At 42.4% G+C, this 20,637-nt stretch overlaps 1 protein-coding gene across 1 annotated transcript; it reads left to right on the plus strand.

Moving 5' to 3' along the window:
• Positions 1-388: 388 nt before the first annotated feature.
• Positions 389-20,052, plus strand: sik3 (SIK family kinase 3). Its single transcript, XM_079246476.1, has 23 exons — positions 389-542; positions 628-752; positions 848-971; positions 3,072-3,190; positions 3,377-3,487; positions 3,571-3,702; positions 4,216-4,296; positions 4,812-4,921; positions 5,157-5,313; positions 5,404-5,553; positions 5,639-5,712; positions 6,549-6,674; positions 7,814-7,955; positions 12,280-12,399; positions 12,903-12,961; positions 13,102-13,211; positions 13,811-13,980; positions 14,101-14,228; positions 14,900-15,672; positions 15,853-16,007; positions 17,846-17,975; positions 18,075-18,201; positions 19,986-20,052. The coding sequence occupies exons 1-22, from the start codon at positions 404-406 to the stop codon at positions 18,194-18,196; spliced, it is 3,357 nt and encodes a 1,118-aa protein (XP_079102602.1). The 5' UTR covers positions 389-403; the 3' UTR covers positions 18,197-18,201; positions 19,986-20,052.
• The last annotated feature ends 585 nt before the right edge of the window (positions 20,053-20,637 follow it).

Genomic DNA, 20,637 nt, shown 5'->3' on the forward strand with positions numbered 1-20,637 from the left:
AATTGTTTTGGTCTTTGCACATCCTGCTGCTGTTTGTTTTTGCTTCCTTTTGGTTTTTGATCGAGGTCTAAACATGCAAAGCAGCTTTTTTTTAAATTTTTAAATTTTTTTTTAAAAATGTCTCTTTGTAAACAGAAACATGTATGTGATATGCTCTTATTAATAACTGGGCAACAATATAGTTTTCTCCTGTTTCGTGTCAAAGCAAGTCGGTTTTCAGGAGAAGATCCAAATGAAATGGAAACCTTCCATAGTTTTCTGTTTACATATTTAGTTTCTTGGGAGCAGGAGGATTTGGGTTTAATGACACCTTAAGTGGAAGATGTTGTGTAGATAGGCATGTAGCAGATGCACTCTGACTCTGAACCCCGTGTGTGCAGACCACCTGGTGGCTCATGGGCGAATGGCGGAAAAGGACGCCAGGAGGAAGTTTAAGCAGATTGTTGCAGCAGTCCACTTCTGCCACTGCCGCAACATCGTCCACAGAGACCTGAAGGCGGAGAATCTGTTACTGGACCACAACCTCAACATCAAAATTGCAGGTGTGTTCCCATTATATCGACTATGTTGTCTTTTTTTGTTTTTTTCTTTGTCCAGAGGAGTGACCCGTCTCATCTCTGTCTTTAGATTTTGGCTTCAGCAACATTTTTTCTCGGGGCCAGCTTTTAAAGACTTGGTGTGGCAGCCCTCCATATGCTGCTCCAGAGCTGTTTGAGGGGAAGGAGTATGACGGACCTAAAGTAGATATATGGGTAAGAGGAGTAACCCAGTTTGTCTGCTTTTGATTCATTATTTAGTTGCACATCGAAGCTTTGAACTCAGCTTTTTGTTTTTGTTGTTTTTATAGAGTTTAGGTGTAGTATTATATGTGCTGGTGTGTGGCGCCTTACCTTTCGATGGCAGCACTCTACAAAATTTGCGAGCGCGCGTCCTGAGTGGAAAGTTCCGCATCCCTTTCTTCATGTCTACAGGTAGGATTTTTCTCAGTTTACATTTCCTTCCCTCCTCCAGGGGCTTTCATCCAGTAAGTTTGCATTTTTCAACAAGTAGATCATGATTGAAATCTGTTGTAATTGTAGTGAGGACATGAACACAAAAACAACTTTCAACAGCTGCTATTCAAGCTCAAAGTGGAGGTCATGGAATATTTAAAAGATTATTTGACTTTTAGTTTTAAAAAGACAAAGGAAAGTCAGTCAACATGCATGGAGCATGTGAGTTTTTTTTTATTTTTCTTTTTAGGATCAGTAGCAGGACTTTACACAAACATTTTTTCCACTGATAATTGAAATGTAAGTTGAATTGATAGTTACTTTTTCCCCATCTTTTATTTTTGCCCTTGAGGATAATTGGTAATAAACAGTTTAAAGACAAACTACAGAGCTTTTACCATTTTCCCCGTCACACGCCCCTATCGACAGCTCATTCTGCATCCGTCTTACATCCTACCTGACCTGCTCTCTCAAACCTGCAAAAGACGATCTTACAGTGACTCTTATTTTGTTCTCTCTTTTAATCTTGCGTTACTTTGCTGAATCAGCGCCGTTGCGTGTTCAAAACAGCCAGTTTCTTATCATACTGTGAAACAAAACTTCTGCAACGTCACATCGTGTCCCAGATTTAAAAGTTTTACGGTGCGGTTTATGACCCTCTGGATGGTGCTGGGCAGCAGCGGCTCTAGAAATGCACACAATAGATGTCACTGTGTCTTGAACAAGTCTGAGAGGCAGAGTTTTAAGGTCAGAAACTTACGTAATGTGTCTTTAAAGCATTACTGAACTGTCTGTCGATTTTTTGCAAACATTTACCAGTAGAGATTAGTTTTTTAACAATATCATTTGACATCTTAGTTAGTTTACACATCAGCACCATTGACAATCTGCCACACATATTTTGTGTCCTTTCTGTAAGATTGACTTAAACCTGATATTTATTTTCTCACATGTTCATACAAAAGGTAAGAATTTACAGTACAAAAACAAAACAAAACAGAGCACCATGCTCGAAAAGGAGCAGAAAAAAGAAAATTTCTTGTCATATCTGCCCCCTTTTTTTTTTAACATTTTTTTTTTTAAAGAAACATAACGCACCAATAATGCATCATTGTTTAAATGACTCAGCCTAAATATAACATGACGTGTTTGTACATTTCCCTTTACTTTGCACAAGGCTGTATAGGATTATTACTGATTTGGTGCCTTCTGCAGAATTATTGGTACCTGTGTACAGCTGTTACCAGCAGATGTGCTGCAGCTGCCTGGAAACTTTGCACCATGTCATTGTTGCATTTTATTGTGTTTGAAAGTTTACTGAAGGCTCTTAATAGTGAGAAAGCATGGCGTAAAGATTGGTTAGGGTTCAGGATTTTATACCTTGTTGTCATGATGAGAGGCTAAGGGTGCATTCACATCAGGATAGTTCGGGCAACATCATTGTGGACTAGAGATTGCGTCGACGCCGCACTTCTCAGATGAATTGGAACTTTAAGAAAATGTCTTTCCCTCTCCACCAGAGGCTGGAAAACATGGAGTTTATGAACAGATCCTAGTGGTCTAGTTGATCGGAGTTCTGTCTGAACTTTGACCAAATACTTCCACGTCGTCTCAGAGAGCTATTTCTCCCATTCAGATCCATCTATCATCATGTTGTGTTTACTCGGGGTGCTGTCTACTGAACCCACTGTTCACTTTCTTTTAGTCCACTTCCTGTGTATGGTCCGCCTGAAACAGGCCGAAACCTTCGTTTCTTTGATCTGAATCAGAACATAGCGGACTTTCCGAGCAAACGGACCAGGATTCAAATCAAAAAGTCTGATGTAAATGTGCCTTAAGTTTAGCGCGCTGGACGCGTGGAGCTGCATGCGACCTTTCCCTTGTTCCATATCTGCTAGTGACACTGGACAATTAAGTCACAAGATCTTGAAAGGCAGTCATTGTTAATATTTACAATTTCTTGGGTTATTAATCAGACTTATTACTTGACTATCCAGTTAATTTGTTTTGATATTTTACTTAGTTTCCTGTGTAATGTTGCATGTGTGAATGAGCTCTGGTGTTTGTGTGTTATTACAGACTGTGAGTATTTAATTAGACACATGTTAGTTCTGGAGCCCAGCCGACGGCTGACCATGGAGCAGATCTGTAAGAACAAGTGGATGAGACAAGGAGACCCAGACCCAGAGTTCGATAGGGTGAGTGCTCAATAAAATTCTTACGTTTACTTCTATCTCATTAAATTCCTGATGTCCTTTTCTGCGGTCATTTAGCCACGGCTTGTGATGTTACAGATCAATAGTTTTATTTATGTACCAAAGAAAAAAAGTCTAAAAGTTTAGAAATTCTGAGGAAACGCTGTAATAAATAATATTTCCTTCCAGTTGATAGCAGAGTGCGAGCAGGTGAAGACGGAGAGGGAGATAGAGCTCATCAATGAGCAGGTGCTGATAGCCATGTCTGAGATGGGCTTGGATCGAGAGCGCACGCTTCAGGTGTGACACAAACACAGAGGCTGTTTTTATCTCAGCTCTCATCAGCGATGCTTACCTTTCCTTTTCCTTTTCTTTGTCAACAGTCCCTACAAACCGATGCATACGATCACTACAGTGCCATATACAGTCTACTGGCTGAACGCCTCAAGAAACACAAGTCACTGCGTGTTGCCCCGCCCACACCGCGCATCAGCTATCCTCTGAATGCCGTACAGGTGATCTGTTTTCTCTTGTGTTGTGATGCAGGATGGGTTTTAGTGTCAATTTTTCCACTTTTCTGAGCTTATAGATCGCAGCATGAGCTCATTTTTATGGAAACTCATATAGAGTATATTACACAATTTGAATTTATTTAACAAGAAAAAGACATATTAATGGATGTATATGTATTAATTTATGAAAATGTTGACCACTGCATGCATTATTTTGTATATCTTTATAGAAATACATTCTTAAGAGAATATGAAGTTTGAAAGACTGAGACTTTGTTGATTTAACTTGTTCTGTGATTGTCATTGAGTCAGAGATGTTTGTCTTTCTCTTAATCGTCTTCATTTAAGTCATATGAGCTCATGACTTTCAGGAAGTTAGCTTGTTAGGTTTTAACCCATATCTGTCAATCCCACTTGCTATAAGAAGATTGTTATGAAAGCAGTGTAATCCTCACATAACCTGTATGTATGTATGTATGTGTATGTGTGTGTGTGTGTGTGTGTGTCCATGCCCAGCAGACAGACCCACAAGGTAATCCAGTTAGCATAACCGTTCCCCACGTCCAGCTCATCAACCCAGAGAACCAAATCGTTGAGGTGAGTCATCCAGTCTACTTGAGTGGTTCGTTTAGGGTCACTGTGATTTGATGTCAGGTGTTTGCCTCCTGGGTTTACAATCCCAAGCATGGTGCCAAACCACTTGTAATGTGACCAGTGTGATCCAAGGAAAATAAATAAGTAAATGAATGCTCTCTGCCTGCAGGGTTTATCATTTGTTACTACTGTTTACTATGGTAGAGTAGACTGGAATCCAACTTTCACTGTAGGCTGTTATCAGTCACATCCAGTCATACTTACACGCGCACTCAGACTTTACACACAGGCTCTGACTCACAAACACTGAAACACAAGAATGCGTCAGATTACTGCATTGCAGCAGGGATTTCAGAGGCAAACCTGGAACTTTTAAGCAAATACATTTGAGCTGCATTTGAATTTATTTTAAGTTTGTTTTTTTTTAAAAATCTGGCTGCAGTTTTATTCAATCATACAACCTGCGCTAACAAAGGAGACTTCTAACGACTAAATCTGAGTGTATTTATCGTTTTTAGCCTGATGGCAGCATGGCCCTGGACAGTGATGAAGGGGAGGAGCCGTCTCCCGAGGCCATGGCTCGCTACCTATCAATGAGGCGGCACACTGTGGGGGTACCAGACCAAAGGTACATCATAAACACCTCTTTAATTTACTACACCTGTTGTAGAAGAGCAGTGATACATTTTATGCACTATTTAGTTAATAGGAAAATTATTGGTCGTTTCTTTTTATAAGTTCATTCACCCCTCCCCTGTGCATGTAGTGTACAGTGATGCAGTTAAATGTTAAATAAAACTTAGCTCTATCGTGCATTTGACTGCCTGACTCAGTCTTGTTTTATGTCGTCCTGCCTTCTACAGGACGGAGATGCAGGAAGACCTCCAGAAGCTTCCACCGGGTTTCCCTCGTGGTGCATTGCCTCAGCCCCCTTTCCCCCAAGTTGCCCCTACAATGGCTCAGATGCTCACCCTCATGCCAACGCAGAGCCTGCAGCCAACACAACAGCTGGAATACAAGGTGCAGATAGTTATTATACTGGATATTTAGCCCTGGAAACTTGCTTTATCTGTACTGTAATCTGACTTTCTGTGGGTACTGATTCTGTAGGAGCAATCACTGCTGCAGCCGCCAACCCTGCAGCTTCTCAATGGCATGGGCCCTCTGGGCCGAAGGGCTTCAGATGGCGGCGCCAACATTCAGCTACACGCTCAACTCCTGAAGAGGCCTCGAGGGCCCTCACCGCTTGTCACCAGCCCGGTGCGGACCTGGATTTCTTTATACAATCATTCTGTTTATGCTGAGTTTCAACAAGTCTTGACCAGTAACTCGTTGTCTCTCTCAGCATCCTATCTCTGGAGTAGCTCCGGTGGATGAGGAGGGTTCAGATGGAGAGCCAGACCAGGAGGCAGTGCAGAGGTAACCCATGGTTACGGTTTTGGTGATTGGGTAATCATTACAGAGGTGCTGTCTGAACCGGACATGGCGGAAAACCCAAAAAGAAACACTGAGCAGGTCAGAGTAGGTGAGGGAGGAAAGTGTGTCTCAGACCAGTTTTATGTAGAAATTTATGTGGAAGGATATTTTAGAAGTTGTCCATAAATGAGTCAGTTTAAGAAGATTTATGGAACAAATGTCTGAAAGAAGTCCAGGTAGGGTTTCTGAGCCGGTCCCCTTCAGACCGCACCTTCTGTAGACTTCGCCGGTGTCCTGGGTTGCTGGGAGTGAATGCCTCTAGGCTGCTCTGCTTTTTTCCCCTTGGGAAGTGGCCACTGTGCTGTGGTGCTTATCCCATCTTTTCTCCTTTCTCCATCGCGCAAGTGCCGTCTGCCACCGTTCCAATCAGTGACAGCCCTCCTATCGCTCAAACTCTTGACCCAGAGCTTCTTTATCTCTCTCATTTCAGAAAGTGCCAAATTACTCTCTGGACTTTTTCCATTCTTTCTCACTCAGCTTTGCTAACTCTGAAGCTTGCAAAAGCAATAAACACAAACCTGGCAACCGGTCCAGTCCTTAAATTGGAAACTGGGGGGTTGTTGGAGACCCATAAGCTACAACATCCATCTGTGGTATAATTTTATTTGATGTTTTCTGATTGGCTAAGATGATATGAATGATGGCACCTATTGGCAGAGGTGGGAAGGGGTGGGCCTTTCCCCCCCCATCTCCGTTGGCCAATGAGGACAGAGAGCTGACCAGCGCTGCTTCCTGTCTCCCACCCTCATCCCCATCCTCCCCTCCTCCCTGCGGCCCAGGTACCTGGCGAACCGCTCCAAGCGGCACACGCTCACGAGCACACCGCATGGCGAGCCCTCGACAGAGTCACAGAGGCCCCAGGGCCCCCGCCAGAGGGGGGGCTGGGCCCCCGACATATACACCCGGTGAGGGGACACTTCTCTAAGCCGTATTTGCACAAACACACTCACACACAAACTCTGACTCGCACATTAAATGAGGTCATATGAAGTCTGACTTTCTGTGGCACTCAAACACACACACACACACACACACACACACACACACACACACACAGCTCCTCTCTGACACACACGCTGCTGATGGATTTCAACTGGAAGTGGTGTACCCTCCACTGAGGCTTGATGTTTTTTGTCAGTAATGATGGTGGAGGTGCAGTTTTTGGCACAGGGCAGACGTATCTCCACCACAGCAGTAAACCAGGATCAGAAATAACTCTTCTCCACACACTCGGAAAGAACAGGTATGCAACATGTTTGCAGCCTAGATTTGGTAGTTCTGTTCTCGTATGAGGAAAACATCACAGATAAATAAATATCTGTGTATCTTTCGTGTAGTAGAAAGTACTCTTTTATGTCAGTGTTGAAGTCTCAGCTGTGTTTCCTGTAAGTATTACCCCCCACTTTAGATCAGTGTTTTGTTCTTTATTTTCCTGTCTGTAGGGTTGATTGTGAATGCAGAAAACAGCGTAGACCTGTATTTCAGATCAGGACTCTGTCCCTCCACCTTTGTCTGTTATTTTGTTGTATTACCAAGATTGTCAAACTCTGTTAGTTGTGCGTACTCTTATTATTTGCCTGTGTACCCTTTTCTAATCAGCAAAAAGTAGCTTATTTTCCTGGACTTTGCATGTAAAGGTAATTAGTGGAAATAACTTATTTGCAGAAACAAAGATTTCAGGAACCAACGCTAAATGTCATATATGAGCGGTGCTGTTGTAACATTTACATGGTTTGTGCTGCAGGTTACTGCGCTCATCCTGGCTCACTTTCTGGGCTGGATGAAATCATTTACTGCTAAATTTAATTTTCTACACATTTACGGTACAAATGTCAGGACATCTGAATCTTTCATGCAGGTCGGAAGAGCTCATATGTCTGTCTCTGTTTCTTATCTCTGTGTCTATGACTGAATGTGTGTGTGTGTGTGTTTGTTTGTGCCATTTGGGATGTTGTCATTGTGTGTGTGTGTGTGTGTGTGTGTGTGTGTGTGTGTGTTGGTGTACACACTTGTGTGTGTCTGTTCCCTGCGGTCCCCTTTTCAGATCCAGCTATAAGGACTGTAACACCCTTCATCTCCCCATGGAGCGCTTCTCTCCTGTCAGACGGTTCTCTGACGGCGCCGCCACCATCCACGCCTTCAAGGCTCATCTGGAGAACAGCAGCCTCATTAAACAGCTCAAGCAGGTGCGTCTCTTGATTTAATGAGGGAGGTAAACATGTCACTGATGTTACAATGTGGAAAAAACCTGAATTCATTTCATTCAGAGGAAACCAGGCTATTCATTCTGTTACATATGCGTATTTAGTACAGAATCGTGTTATCTTGAATATTTCAATACATTTGAAGTAGAATGAATAGATTAAAGGTGGAGTATGTAAGATTTTCAATATTTAAAAAAAAAAAATTAACTAAAAAATAACTACAATCATAATTAGATAGTTTTTTTGAACATGTAGGTTCCAGTCTGTCCATATTTGATGCGTTATTAAATTACAAGTTTAATTAATGACAAATGAAAAAAAGCACATTTTTTTACTGGTAGGCAAACATTTAAGAAGGGTCTTTGTCATTAATTAAACTTGTAATTTATTAACACCTCAAATATGGATAGACTGAAACCTACATGTTTAAAAAAAAAAAACTATCTAATTATGATTGTAGTTATTTTTTTAGTGAATTAAAAAAAAAAAAAAAATTAAAATCTTACATACTCCACCTTTAAATGACAGTAATATCATGTTAAATATTCATTTTTGTCCACATTTTATTTGAAGGACTTTCTGATTTTTCATCCCAATTTAAAAAAAGAAATATATATATATATATATATATTATATATGGAGAGAGAGAGAGAGAGAGAGAGAGAGAGAGAGGATTTTTATAGTATGATGGATTGAAAGCAAAAAAATGAGAATGTCTGTGAACAAATATGTGGGAAAAAGCACTTAAATGTGAAGCTAGTTGACTCATTTAAGTCTGATTAAATGAAATTATATGTTATTTCTGATCATTCATTGACAGCACAAATTCTGCTATTTATTTGTTAGATGCAGCAAAAAGTCATTAGAAATGTTTCCAAACTTAAAATATCTAAACCGAGGGTGATAAATGAACTTGTTTTCTCACCATCACTGCTTTGTTTTAAGCATTAGCAACTAGTCATTGTCTATTAGTGTTGGTTAATGTTAATTTGAAAAGTAAGTGGATTATAGGATTACTGCCTTCATTAGTGCATTACTTGCTGAGAAAAGTAGTACTCTTGTATTACCAAACATGCACATCCGTTTGCAGTTCCTTGTTTACTTTGGTTATAAAGTCAACCAGCATTTACTTTTGACATGTGCTGGCTTTCCCTCCTCATGCAGTTTTTTGTATGTCAGTGTCTTTTTTTAAAATTTTTTATAGCAATTAATTAACAGTAACGTTTACAAACTAGTAAAATCATGCATGTGAGGCTCAGAGCTTATGGCGTAACAAGTCTGCAGCATAATGGGATGATATTCTTCACCATATAACCAGCAACTTTTTAAGGAATTTTGTTTTTTAGCCACTGCCAGACATGAGGGCTGCGGGGTTGTAGCAACGATGTAATCACCAGTGGTGTGGAACTTTGCTTAGCCTGCAGCTGTTTCTTCACATCAGAAACTACAACTCTTCACTGGTGGCAGATGGTTATCATCATCATGGCCTTATGATTGATATTATAAATAATATGAGAACTTTAACTCTGCTGGACCGCTGATCAGAACAGACAGATTACATCACATTTCCCACTGGGTGCTCTTTTGCTTTCTGGCAACAAATTGCCAAGGAAAAGATAATTAAAAGATTATTTGACATCAACAGTAATATGATGCTAATTTGATTAAGTTCTAAACTGCAAATCTGAGTCACAATTTTACCAGTAACCACAACAAAGCAACCTGAATTAGGGTTATTATGATACTAAAATTTTAACTCGACACCGATACCGAGGACGACGCTCGATACCTAATGCTATTTTTCAATCTACAGAGGAGGAAAAAAAACCCACAGTATGGTATTATCAACTATAGACTTATAGCTGCATAGATATATCAAAGTAACTTAAAGCTATCAACATAGTTATATCACCGTAACTATAGATGCAACTTTAGTTCGGTCCGAACGTTTGGATTGGTCAGAGTTTTGACAGATTTACAGTAAACTGAGGGGTCTAAGTATATTTTTTGTTGTTCATGATTACAAAATGTATAGACTACTATCAGGACGAGGAACCGCCTCACCCAGAGCAAGAAAAATGTCTCTGAGCAAGATTTCCTACCCCAGCTTTAAGTAATAATAACCGTATTAATTGATATCTAACTGGATACTAAATTTTAGTATTTATTAGTATCTGAAAATTGATTTATCTTGACAAGATACTGAATAGATTTTTTATAATATTTTAGGTTCAAGGCCGTTTTAATTATTTGATTTTGTTATTGAATTCCCTGGATGGGTGGTAATATCACCTAATCACCTCATGAGGTGCTGGAATCACAAAGTGCTTTGTCCTCACTCACATCCTGCTATCTGATGGCTGATGAACCTCACGTGAATACAGAGAAGACCGAACTCGGCGAAGATCTGCTTTTGCACAAAATAAACTCTTCTATGCAGTGTAACCTAAAATCATGAACTTTGTGACTCACAAAAGTTAAAAAACAATTTTCTTTCTTTCTATCTGTCTTTGTCCCTTTTGTTTTTTTGTGAACCTTTCCACTCACAGTAGTGTCATGTCACAGTATTTTAAAGCCAAACCTAAACCACTTGTTATGAGGAAGCTTAATCTCCATCTCGACCTGTTGGGCCATCAGGCACCTCAGGTTTGCCAGATCTTTCCTGTAAGGAGCACAGCGATTACATGGTAAGGCTACAGCTGGGGTTAACGCTGACTGAGATGAAACAGGGTCAGAGCATCACAGGACAAAAGCTCTCTTCAGGCACGAGATGCGTAGATTTAATGGCTTCACTGTGTTAAAGCAGCATCATTCAGTTATTGTGACATTTTTTCCCTGAATGTTTTTTTTACCGTATCTACAGGGAAACTCAGGACAAAAGTAACAACATTAATGATATTTGCCTTTCATGTGAGATGATAAAGTCCATAAAATGAAATATAATGTCATCATTAACATGCGCCTATGCTGATAGATATCAACTTAAATTGCACAGAGTATTGTGAAGCGGCTGAAAACATTCATCTGATCAGACGGAGCAGCAACTTAAACTTAATTTTTCAACACTTTTTGTATGTTCAAGTGGTTCAGATGATGCAAATCAGATAATTCAGATGAAAATCATGGAGGAAAAAAGCTGCTTTTTAATTCACCAGCCTCTCAGATTCTTCTGTTGCTGGTCATATTTCACCATTAAAGGTGGAGTATGTAAGGTTTTCAATATTTTCAAAATAAATTAACAAAAAAAATAACTATAATCATAATTAGTTTTTTTAAAACATGTAGGTACTAGTCTGTCCATATTTGATGCGTTATTAAATTACAAGTTTAATTAATGACAAAGATCCTTAAATGTTTGCCTACCAGTAAAAAAATGTGCTTTTTGTCATTTGTCATAAATTTAACTTGTCATAAAACTAAACTAATTTAATAATGCATCAAATATGGACAGACTGGAACCTACATGTTTTAAAAAAAAACAAACTATCTAATTATGATTGTAGTTATTTTATTAGTTAGTTTAAAATATTGAAAATCTTACATACTCCACCTTTAATGTTACTGAAAACGCAACAATTATGAAGCTCTGCAAAGTGATACTTATGTTGCTACGTCCAGCCAAGTTAGCCAAAAGATCACAGCATGTCCACTTGCTAAATCATTTGCAACTATTACCTCCACATGAATCTGTTCTATAGAAATCATCCAACTTGAGCCTCACTGTGATGTTGACACACAACACAACAAGATTCAGACCAGACGGAGTCTTCCATGTGAAAACAACAAGCAACTTCTTGGGACATCACATCATCTTCCGTGACCTTGCAATGAGATTACCTCACCTGCTAGGTGGTATTGTTGGAAAGGAGGATAAACATGATGTTTGCAGCAGGTGCTGCATCTTGGGTGTGCTATAACGTGCTGGGAGATTATCATTAGTTAGGTGTCGTAAAGGTTAATACATTAAAAGAGGCATTTGTTCCGCTGCTCTCGTACCAAAACCTTTACTCAAACGACAAAGTGTGGAGAAATGAAAGATCTGAGCAGCAATCAACGTTAATGTTGCAGCTGTCTTTTCCATTAGTTTGGATGCAGAAACACTGAACGTGTGCTTTTGTATTTGCAAAACAGTTTTCTGAAGTGTGAATATCTGTAGCCAGAACATTAGCTTTATTTAAGGAGTTCACTTGGGATTCTCCTCTCCCTGCTTTAGATAAACGGTCAGCCAGCTCACACACATAGCTCATTGCTTTCCTTGCCGTCTTGCATGTTAAATATTCGGGCGACATGTCTGTGTTGGAAACAGGAGTGCGAGCAGCTCCAGAAAATGTATGCTGCCCAGCAGGACGAGCGCCTCCTGGAGCACACTCAGCAGCAGCATATCCTGTACCAGCAAGAGCAACAAATCCTCCACCAGCAAATCCAGGTATTTAAAACCGATGATTACCTCTCAGAGAGTTGTCGAGAAAAGTTGTTCCACAGAGCAGCAGGCAAAACAACAAATCCTAGTGTTGTGGTGAGCTGCATTACATCATAAGACCTTTTCTGAGTCAATTATAATACATTCTGCAGGAACATGTGATCAGTGTTTGGATTAAATGCAAGTTCCTGGTGTTTAGATTCTTTTAAAAAAAAAAACTACTCCTAATATTACATATTTACCATTAATGCCTTAAAAAATAACTGACTTGTGTTCATGCATGTGTGTGAGAGTTTGCATCATGTTATACTTGTGTATTTATAGCATTTATGTTGGCTAATGGGATTAACTTGGAGGCATCTTATGTTATTACAACTGTACAGGAAACTGAAATATTATTATTCTGTTTGTTCTGTGGTAAATAAAGCCGATTTGTTCAGCAGGGGAGGGATTATCTCGTTATGTAATGTATGTGCTTTGAGTTAAATTTGATTTCTTTTTATCGGCAGGGTCTGTCTTTAGGCCATGGAGAGAGCCAGCCCAGTCACTTAACCCACCAGCTTCAGAGGTGAACAACAAGAAAGAAAACCCATAAAACTCACCAGTGAACAGTGAAGCTCATATTGCGCTGGAGCAGTATCAGCCGAGGCGTTACATCATTGACATTTCTCTCTTCTCTTGTCCTACTCTGGGCCCGTCCTCCGTCAGGTTGCGTATCCAGCCCTCCAGCCCTCCGCCAACACATCCCAGCAACCACCTCTTCAGACAGCCCAATCAGAGTCCTCCGCCTGGCTCTGCAGGCATAATGCAAGGGCACGGTTAGTAACAGCTCCAGTGCTTTATTGGTTTATACGTTTAAATCGGTGTGGGTGTAGTGACTTGGCAGAAACACAGCATCAGTCGCAGCTAATTGATCATTTCACAGCTTCACTCTAACTGTCCACTTTTTAGCTGTACATCTATTATTCATGAGTAATTATCCGTTAACTAATTACATTCTGCTTGTTGTTTTTCAACATTAATGGAAATCATGAAGATGTGCTGGGTATGCATCAAGGGTTTAAAAGTGCTTGATTATGTCAGCGTCTGTTTTGCATAATCTGTACACAAACACAGTTATGTGTGTGTTTTTTAGTTGGGCTTTAAAAAATGCACAAGCAGGTAAAGCGCGTGCAGATTAAATTAAAGGTTGTTTTTTTCTCCCAGAAATAATACACGAGAACTACTTTTTATTAAGGCACTGTAAGGGCATCATTAGATGGACTTGCAATTTTACAAAAAAAAAAAAAAAAAAAGAAGTAAATAAACTAAACAGGCCGATGGAAAGTTTTTAATTGTTCCGATTCAACTTGATTATTCACAAATGAACTGAAATGGAGTAAAAAATGAGTAAAGGAGGTTTCCTTTCATCTCTTAGGGGGTCAGTCATCGGTGCAGTACCAGCATGGTGCCCCGGCGATGTACCAGGGACAGAGTGGGAGCCCGCCTCCCACAGGCATGCCTCGAGTTTCTCTGCCAACCAATCAGCAGGCTGCATCTGCTCGCCCCACCGTCCCACTGGGGCAGGTTGTACCTCAACAGCAGCAGGTGACCCCAGGGAGTTTATTATTTCCTATTTTCTCCCTCTTAACAGTGGTTAAAAGATGTTTTTGTTTTGCTTTAAGTGAAATTAAAAGGCACGTCTTTCTTCCCATGCCGACTGTCCAGGTGACCATCCAGGTTCAGGAAGTGGAGCTGGGAGGTGGGGCTCAGAGACAAGGCAGCTTTTTGTCCACACCGGGGGGACACAGAGTCCTCGGCAAGCAGCTCAGCGCAGACAACGCCGAGACGCACAGGTGACCACCCCCTACTCCAGCTCATCATCATCACGCCCCCCAGTGGTCACCTACATAACCAATGGACCATTTCTGTGTCTTCCCTCTACCTTATTTTCTGACATCTCTCTCTCTCTTTCTTTTGTTTAAATTTCATGGTCAAATCAGTCAGTCATTCATTTGTTTTCTGCTCATCATTGCATGTACTTTTTTTTTTTTTTTTTTTTTTTTTTTTAAACATTCACTGCTTTTCTAAAAATTTGAAATTCCCAACATTGCTGATGTTTTTTTTCCTAATGATGGGAGAATGATTGCTGAAAATACTGAACCTTAAGATTAATCCTGTTGCTCTGCTGAGATGAAATAATCATCAAATTACCCACCTCAGTGTATCAGGGTGAGTGTTGTTGATATGCATGTTCCAGGAGACCTTGTGAACCTTGTCTCCCCCCCCATCATTATCCCATAAACGGTTCTTCATAGCCAGGAGTGCCTTCACTGAGACTCTGTGACGGTGTCTTATTTCTACGCCTCTCAGTGAAACCTTGAACCCAGACCAGGCTCGGAGTGTTTGCTAGCTCGTGTCTTGTCCTTCTAGATTGAGATACACAGGAAGTTCAGCATTCTGTGTGTGACATTGAGGGTGGGCCTGTAACTAGAAGTTAACTGTCTTCTACTCCCATCCTCTTCAGTCGCAGCCTTGGCCGGTTCACGTCCGCCTATGACCAGGCCCAGTTCAATCCCCACCTGTTCTCTGGCGACGCCGCCTCCCGGGGTGCGTCTGGAGTGGTTGGCTCCTACAGCCCCTATCTGCAGGGAGCCTCCCTTAAAGTCCCTGGGCTGGAGGGTTACCAGAGTGGGGCAGTGGGGACAAACAGCTACGGGGCCCCCTCCCCACTACAGCAGGCCCTGCTCTCCCCAACTCCTTTGGACTACCGCCCCCCACAACAGCACGTCACCCCGACCCTGCAGGGCCTGCTGTCTCCCCGTCATTCTTTAACAGGCCACGCCGACCCCAGACTGCCCCCCCAAGACCTGGCCGCCCTGTTGAAAAGACAGAGCCCCCGGTCATGCCCAGCGCCCCCAACACCACCCAGCAGTGCGCCTCAAGAGTTTGGAGATATGCTGCTTCTCCGCCAGCTGAGCCAAGGAGACGGCCTGGAGCCAGCTGCGCCTCAGGGCGCCTCTGGGGGGCAACACTACCACCACCTCCTCCAGATACGACCTCCAGAGGTTCAGCCGCCGCAGCAGCACACGCCTCAGGCGCCTTGTCCCAGCTTACCTCACTCGGAGAGCATGGAGGAGGACGAGGTGCCAGCTGGATACCACCACCCACACGAGGGTCTGCTGGCCAAAGCAGGGGAAGGACACGAACTCCTCGGCCCTCCCCGAGGAGGAACCCCGCCCTACAGCTCCCCTACACACAGACACGGTGCTTACATAAGGAGTGCTCCAGCTTCTCGAGGTGAGACCTGTTTGCTTGGCTATTTTAAATCTCACTGCAGTGATTCAGAGTCCAGTTTCTCTCCTGACAAGAATACGTTTATTTTTACATTTGAGTTGCTGCCTGCAACCAGAACATATACTGCACGATTTCTCTATGACGTGCACATTTAACCCTTTTTTTTTTTTTTTCCCCTTTCAGAATCAGACCATGCAGAGTGCCGGCCCCCAGGACAGGCCATGGAAGTGCCTGACCATAACGGCGTTGGCTATCCACGAGGTTCCCAGGGTGACGCCTACAGATCCAGAGGACAGCTACAGCGCCACCACACCATCCAGACCTGCGATGATGCCTATGTGAGTGACAACAGCGATCACCTTTAGATTCTTAAATAGCTTATTTAATTGATCAAGCTTTAAACTGATCATATTAAGCCCTGTTGAGGGGTCACGCTTTGTACAGGACGCCGTGCATTTCTTGCATTTCTACAGTCAGAAACTAAAAATGTTGCCAGAATATCCAACATCCAAGGCAGTTTATTTTCTGTTGTGGTCTCAGTCACACTGATCTGATTCTAAAGAGTGGAACTTGATACACTTTAATCCATTTAAAGGTCAAAGGGTTTGTCACTCAGCAATAAGGGAATCCGGTTGTTTAAAGGTGCAGCATGCTTTAAAAAAAATTTAATGTATCATTAAAGGTCTTTTCTATTGTTTCTATTTCTCATCACTTAACTGAAATAACTTTTATGTAATTTATGTCCCCTTGCTGTGGGCCTATTTACATGGCAGCTGCTATATTTGTGCTGTCATTTTTACTACGGTGTCTCAAAGTGGACAAACTGTGTGAAGTCAAAACCCTCTGAGCTCTGAAACTGCAGTAGCAGCTTTGTTTGATGGGTGTTAAGCGATGCCTTAAAAGTCACATAGAAGAAGACAGTAGACAATATTAAAGTCTATATCTGCCGTGCAGTCATCGCTGCACCTGAAGCTGCTGGATCCACTTTCATATAAAACCATGGAGGCATTTTGTCCACCGACAGCCACCGTCCATTTACAACTGTTTGGATTTGACGTCATTTCTATACCAATCTTTACCACGGTGTGTCAGTAATTCTTACATGTTGCATGTTTAAAGCCACAAGACAAGAAGAAGGAACAACCTGCTGGATGTTCGCCATTCTCCTTCTTTTTTTGTTGTTTTGATAAAAGGGAGCTGCTGTGCTGCTCTGACATCATGCTCTGATGTAGCTGATGGATACATCACGCTCTGGCTAATACACTGCCCACCACATAAGGGTACATTCTGCTGTGGAAACGCAACAGAGATTATTTATGTCTCTTTTCCATTAGTATCAGCTTGTCTCAACTTTACTCGTCTCAGCTTGGTCCTGTTTCTTTTTCATTACAGTTTAGTACCAGGTCTAAAATGGGCGGGGTTTGTGTGAAATTACTGTGATGTCAGTGTTGTGCACGACAAGCTCTATAACAACACAAGACCTAGAGACAATCAGTTACTTGGTCTGCGGCTCGCCGGTCGCTGACCATAAATGGTATCCATTTGTTGGAACCACTTTCAGTCTCGTCTGGTTGATCCACTCCGACCATTGTGATCCTTGACCTGCCGATAGTCACCTTTGAGCTCTTTCATCTTCTCTGGACACCGCTGAAAACTCCTTTGGTACCCGCAGCCATTAAGTTGGAAAGCTTTTGATAGATTTTTTTTTTTTCATTCTGTGTCGCTCCATCTAGTTCCTTCTGTTCCTCAGCAACCAAGCAAAGAAATGTCTCCACCTCAGTGTTGGACCACGGAACAGACTTTGGTTGTACCATTGCTTGCCACGTAATGTAAGCAACTTGCGAGTTGGAGTCGCTCTTCCAGTGATGTCACTCCCTGACCTCTGATTGGTCGTGCCTCTGACCAATAGCAGCATGCAGTCTGGTGACGACACACACAACCCGACTCAGCTCGCTTAGAACCTGGGCTGAGGAGTTACATAAAAAGTACTGGTAAATGGGTACAAAAGCCTCGTGGAAAACCCTCCAAACCGAGGCGAGGCGAGTTGAGACAAGCTGATACTAATGGAAAAGGACCGTTAGTCCACCGAATCACACCGAACCATCCCATCACAACCCAGACCCGTTGGTGGAAATATGACACGACAAAGACTTGTGTCTTTTTTTTTCTTCTCCAGGATCAGGCAGACCCCATGTCTGGGATGAGCCTCCTGGCTGGAAAGGCACTAAGCTCTGCTCGCATGTCAGACATCCTCAGCCAGACGTCGCTGACTGGAAGCCAGCAGCTGCACCAGCGAGAAGAGTCAGGTTGGTGTGACGAATGCAAACACACCAGTCTGCACATTTCTCTCTCTCGTCTTTTTTGTTTTGTTTTGTTTGAAACAGTAAAAGATGTTTGTCATGCAGTGTGTGATGTTGAAGGGGAGCTCCACGCAGCAGCCTGCTACCCCTCATCCTGCACCAGTGATATGCTGCTCAGCTACAAGCCCCCTGATCTGCAGTACAGCATGGAGCAGGCTGGGGTCTAGCACAGGTACACACACACACACACACACTGAGCAACACCTTGGAATTTTTTAACTTTCTTTCTTAGCAGAGTTGAACAAGCTAAAAATGCTAAAAATGAAAGAAATATTAATATGTAAGACTTGTAGACAAAGATGGGAAGATAAAACATCAGGGGTGCCCAGGTCCAGATCCTCGAGTGCCACTGTCCTCCAGTTTTTTTTTTTTTTTTTTAAATGTATTCCTGCTTCAACACACCTGACTCAAATCAAATGGAGCTAACAGCCCATGAACTTCAGCACAATGACTCAGTTTGAGCAGGAATACATGGAAAACCTGCTGGATTGTGGCCCTTGAGGACTGGAGGTGGGTTCCCCCTGCCGTAGATCTACCATCCTGCAACTTTTCCATGTTTCCCCTCTCCAGCACACTGGAATCAAATGACTGGCTAAGGGTTGCAGGGTAGTGGCTCCTGAGGACGACTCGGTCTCCTCTGGTCTGCATCAGAACTAAATATAGTTTGATAACAGTTTCCATCCTGAATGTGTAGCATATTAAGTCTCTGATGTCTCAGGTGTGCTGCTGGAAGCTCCTGGCACGCCATACTGGAGTGTTCTATATATTCAATACAGAGCCACTCTGGAGACCCTCCCCTTTACGAAGTTTGCTTCGGTCGTTAACAAACCAGCCATTCTGATTGGTTGATCTGAGGAGACTCTTGCCTTGCATCACCATGTACTCTTTAAAACATTCAAGATGGTGCACAGACGTAGCAGGAGTTGCCAATAACGCCATGTAGCCTCAGGTTTTTACAGGAAAACCGACACAGGTCATTTATGTCTACAGCACTGCTCGCCATGTTTAGTTTCTATTGTTGCATTCGCTCTACTGAACACTTCTAGACATTGTAGGTTGCTGCTTTACTGACGTCACGTCCGCCATTTTTCTGATTGGTTTACTCTACTTGTTTGACTCGCCCTAGAGATCCGTAGATGTGACTGAGTCCCCAGACTCTACGCTGGTGCAGCGAGAGAGTCTGGCTTGCCAGGCCAGAAAGCTCCCTGTTGGGATGGAAACAATAAAATATGCTTTATGTGAAGGAAAAAAACGGAACGATTTTCAAGTATTTCAGTCCTCCACCATGCCGTCTTTGAATTGATCACAAATGTATTCATGCAAATGCATCAAAACCTTGACGTAAAGGATCCGTTTAGTCCGCTTTAGCCTGGCAAATTATGTCCAACTCACCCACTGACTTTTCAATGCTTGCATGGCTCAACTTTTTCTTGTCATTTTCTCGTGCTCTAAACCGGCGTTTTTAGCCTTAGTGTGCCGTGGCACACTAGTGTGCCCTGAGAAATTACCCAGTTTCACCTGATTGGTCTAAAAAGCAGCTCTGTGTTCATCCAAACAGGCCCCAGTGAAAGATAATAAAATTCCTTTCTTGTGTTTATCTGATCTGAGGCTTTGATGAGATGGACTTTATGTTAATAATATGGACTTTTAGAAAGAAAAAAACATTTTGGTTTGTGGTGTGCCTTGGCTCAAAAAAGGTTGAAAAACACTGCTCTAAACCAGGTGATTATTTCTTACACGTTTGGAAAATTGATCTTGAAGAGTGTAAAAACCAATGGAGCACCAATGCTCCAGTTTGCTGCTTTTGCTAAACAAAGCAGCGCAAACTTCTTTAAACCTCTCTGCAACACAAGATAAAATGGCAAAAGCAGTGAAAGTGACATTTTTTCTTCCAGTTTTAGGTTTAATAGTTGAAGCCAGATATTGATCACATCCTTTCTCCCTGTCTTCCTGTAGGAAGGGGTGTGTCCTGTGTGCTTCGGTCCATATCAGCCTCCCAGAGTTATGTTGACTTGAGTTAAGCAGCATCACGCCAAACCACCTTCGTCTGCCCAAGCAGGGGCGATCTATGTCCATCTGTCTGTCTCCATCTGTCCCTCAGAGGGCAGTCTACGCGAGAGAGGGGGAATGTGGGTGGGTGTAGACATTCTTGGGTTTTTTGTTGTTTTGTTTTTTTTGTTGGGGATGGGGGGGGGTTCAAAGGTTAAAGTGCCAGCATTTTCTGCACAGACATCCAGCATTCTTTGCTGCAGGTTGTCTCCTCTTTTCAGCTCCCGTACGGGATAGATTGGGGCTCCACTCCTCCCTTTTTCAACTCGACCTCCCCCATCTCCCATCCCCTCCCTCTCCGGCCAACCTGGCCCATGTCACACCCCCCCTGCAGCCCTGACCTGAACCTCCCTGTTTCCACCTCCTAGCTGTTGGCATACGTTCATCATGTGCCTCACCGGCCGACGCGTTGATACAGTCATGCTTTTAAGATCCTGGAGTCCAGCTACGCAGACACACACTGCTGCCGCAAACCCAAAGTATTTACATTTTGGCTGGAGTGTGTCTGTGTGAGTGTGTTTATATGTGTGTGTGTGATTCAGACAAAGGGGAAATGGCG

The sequence above is a fragment of the Telmatherina bonti genome (assembly GCF_933228915.1).
Source record: "Telmatherina bonti genome assembly, chromosome: 9".
NCBI lineage: Eukaryota > Metazoa > Chordata > Actinopteri > Atheriniformes > Telmatherinidae > Telmatherina > Telmatherina bonti.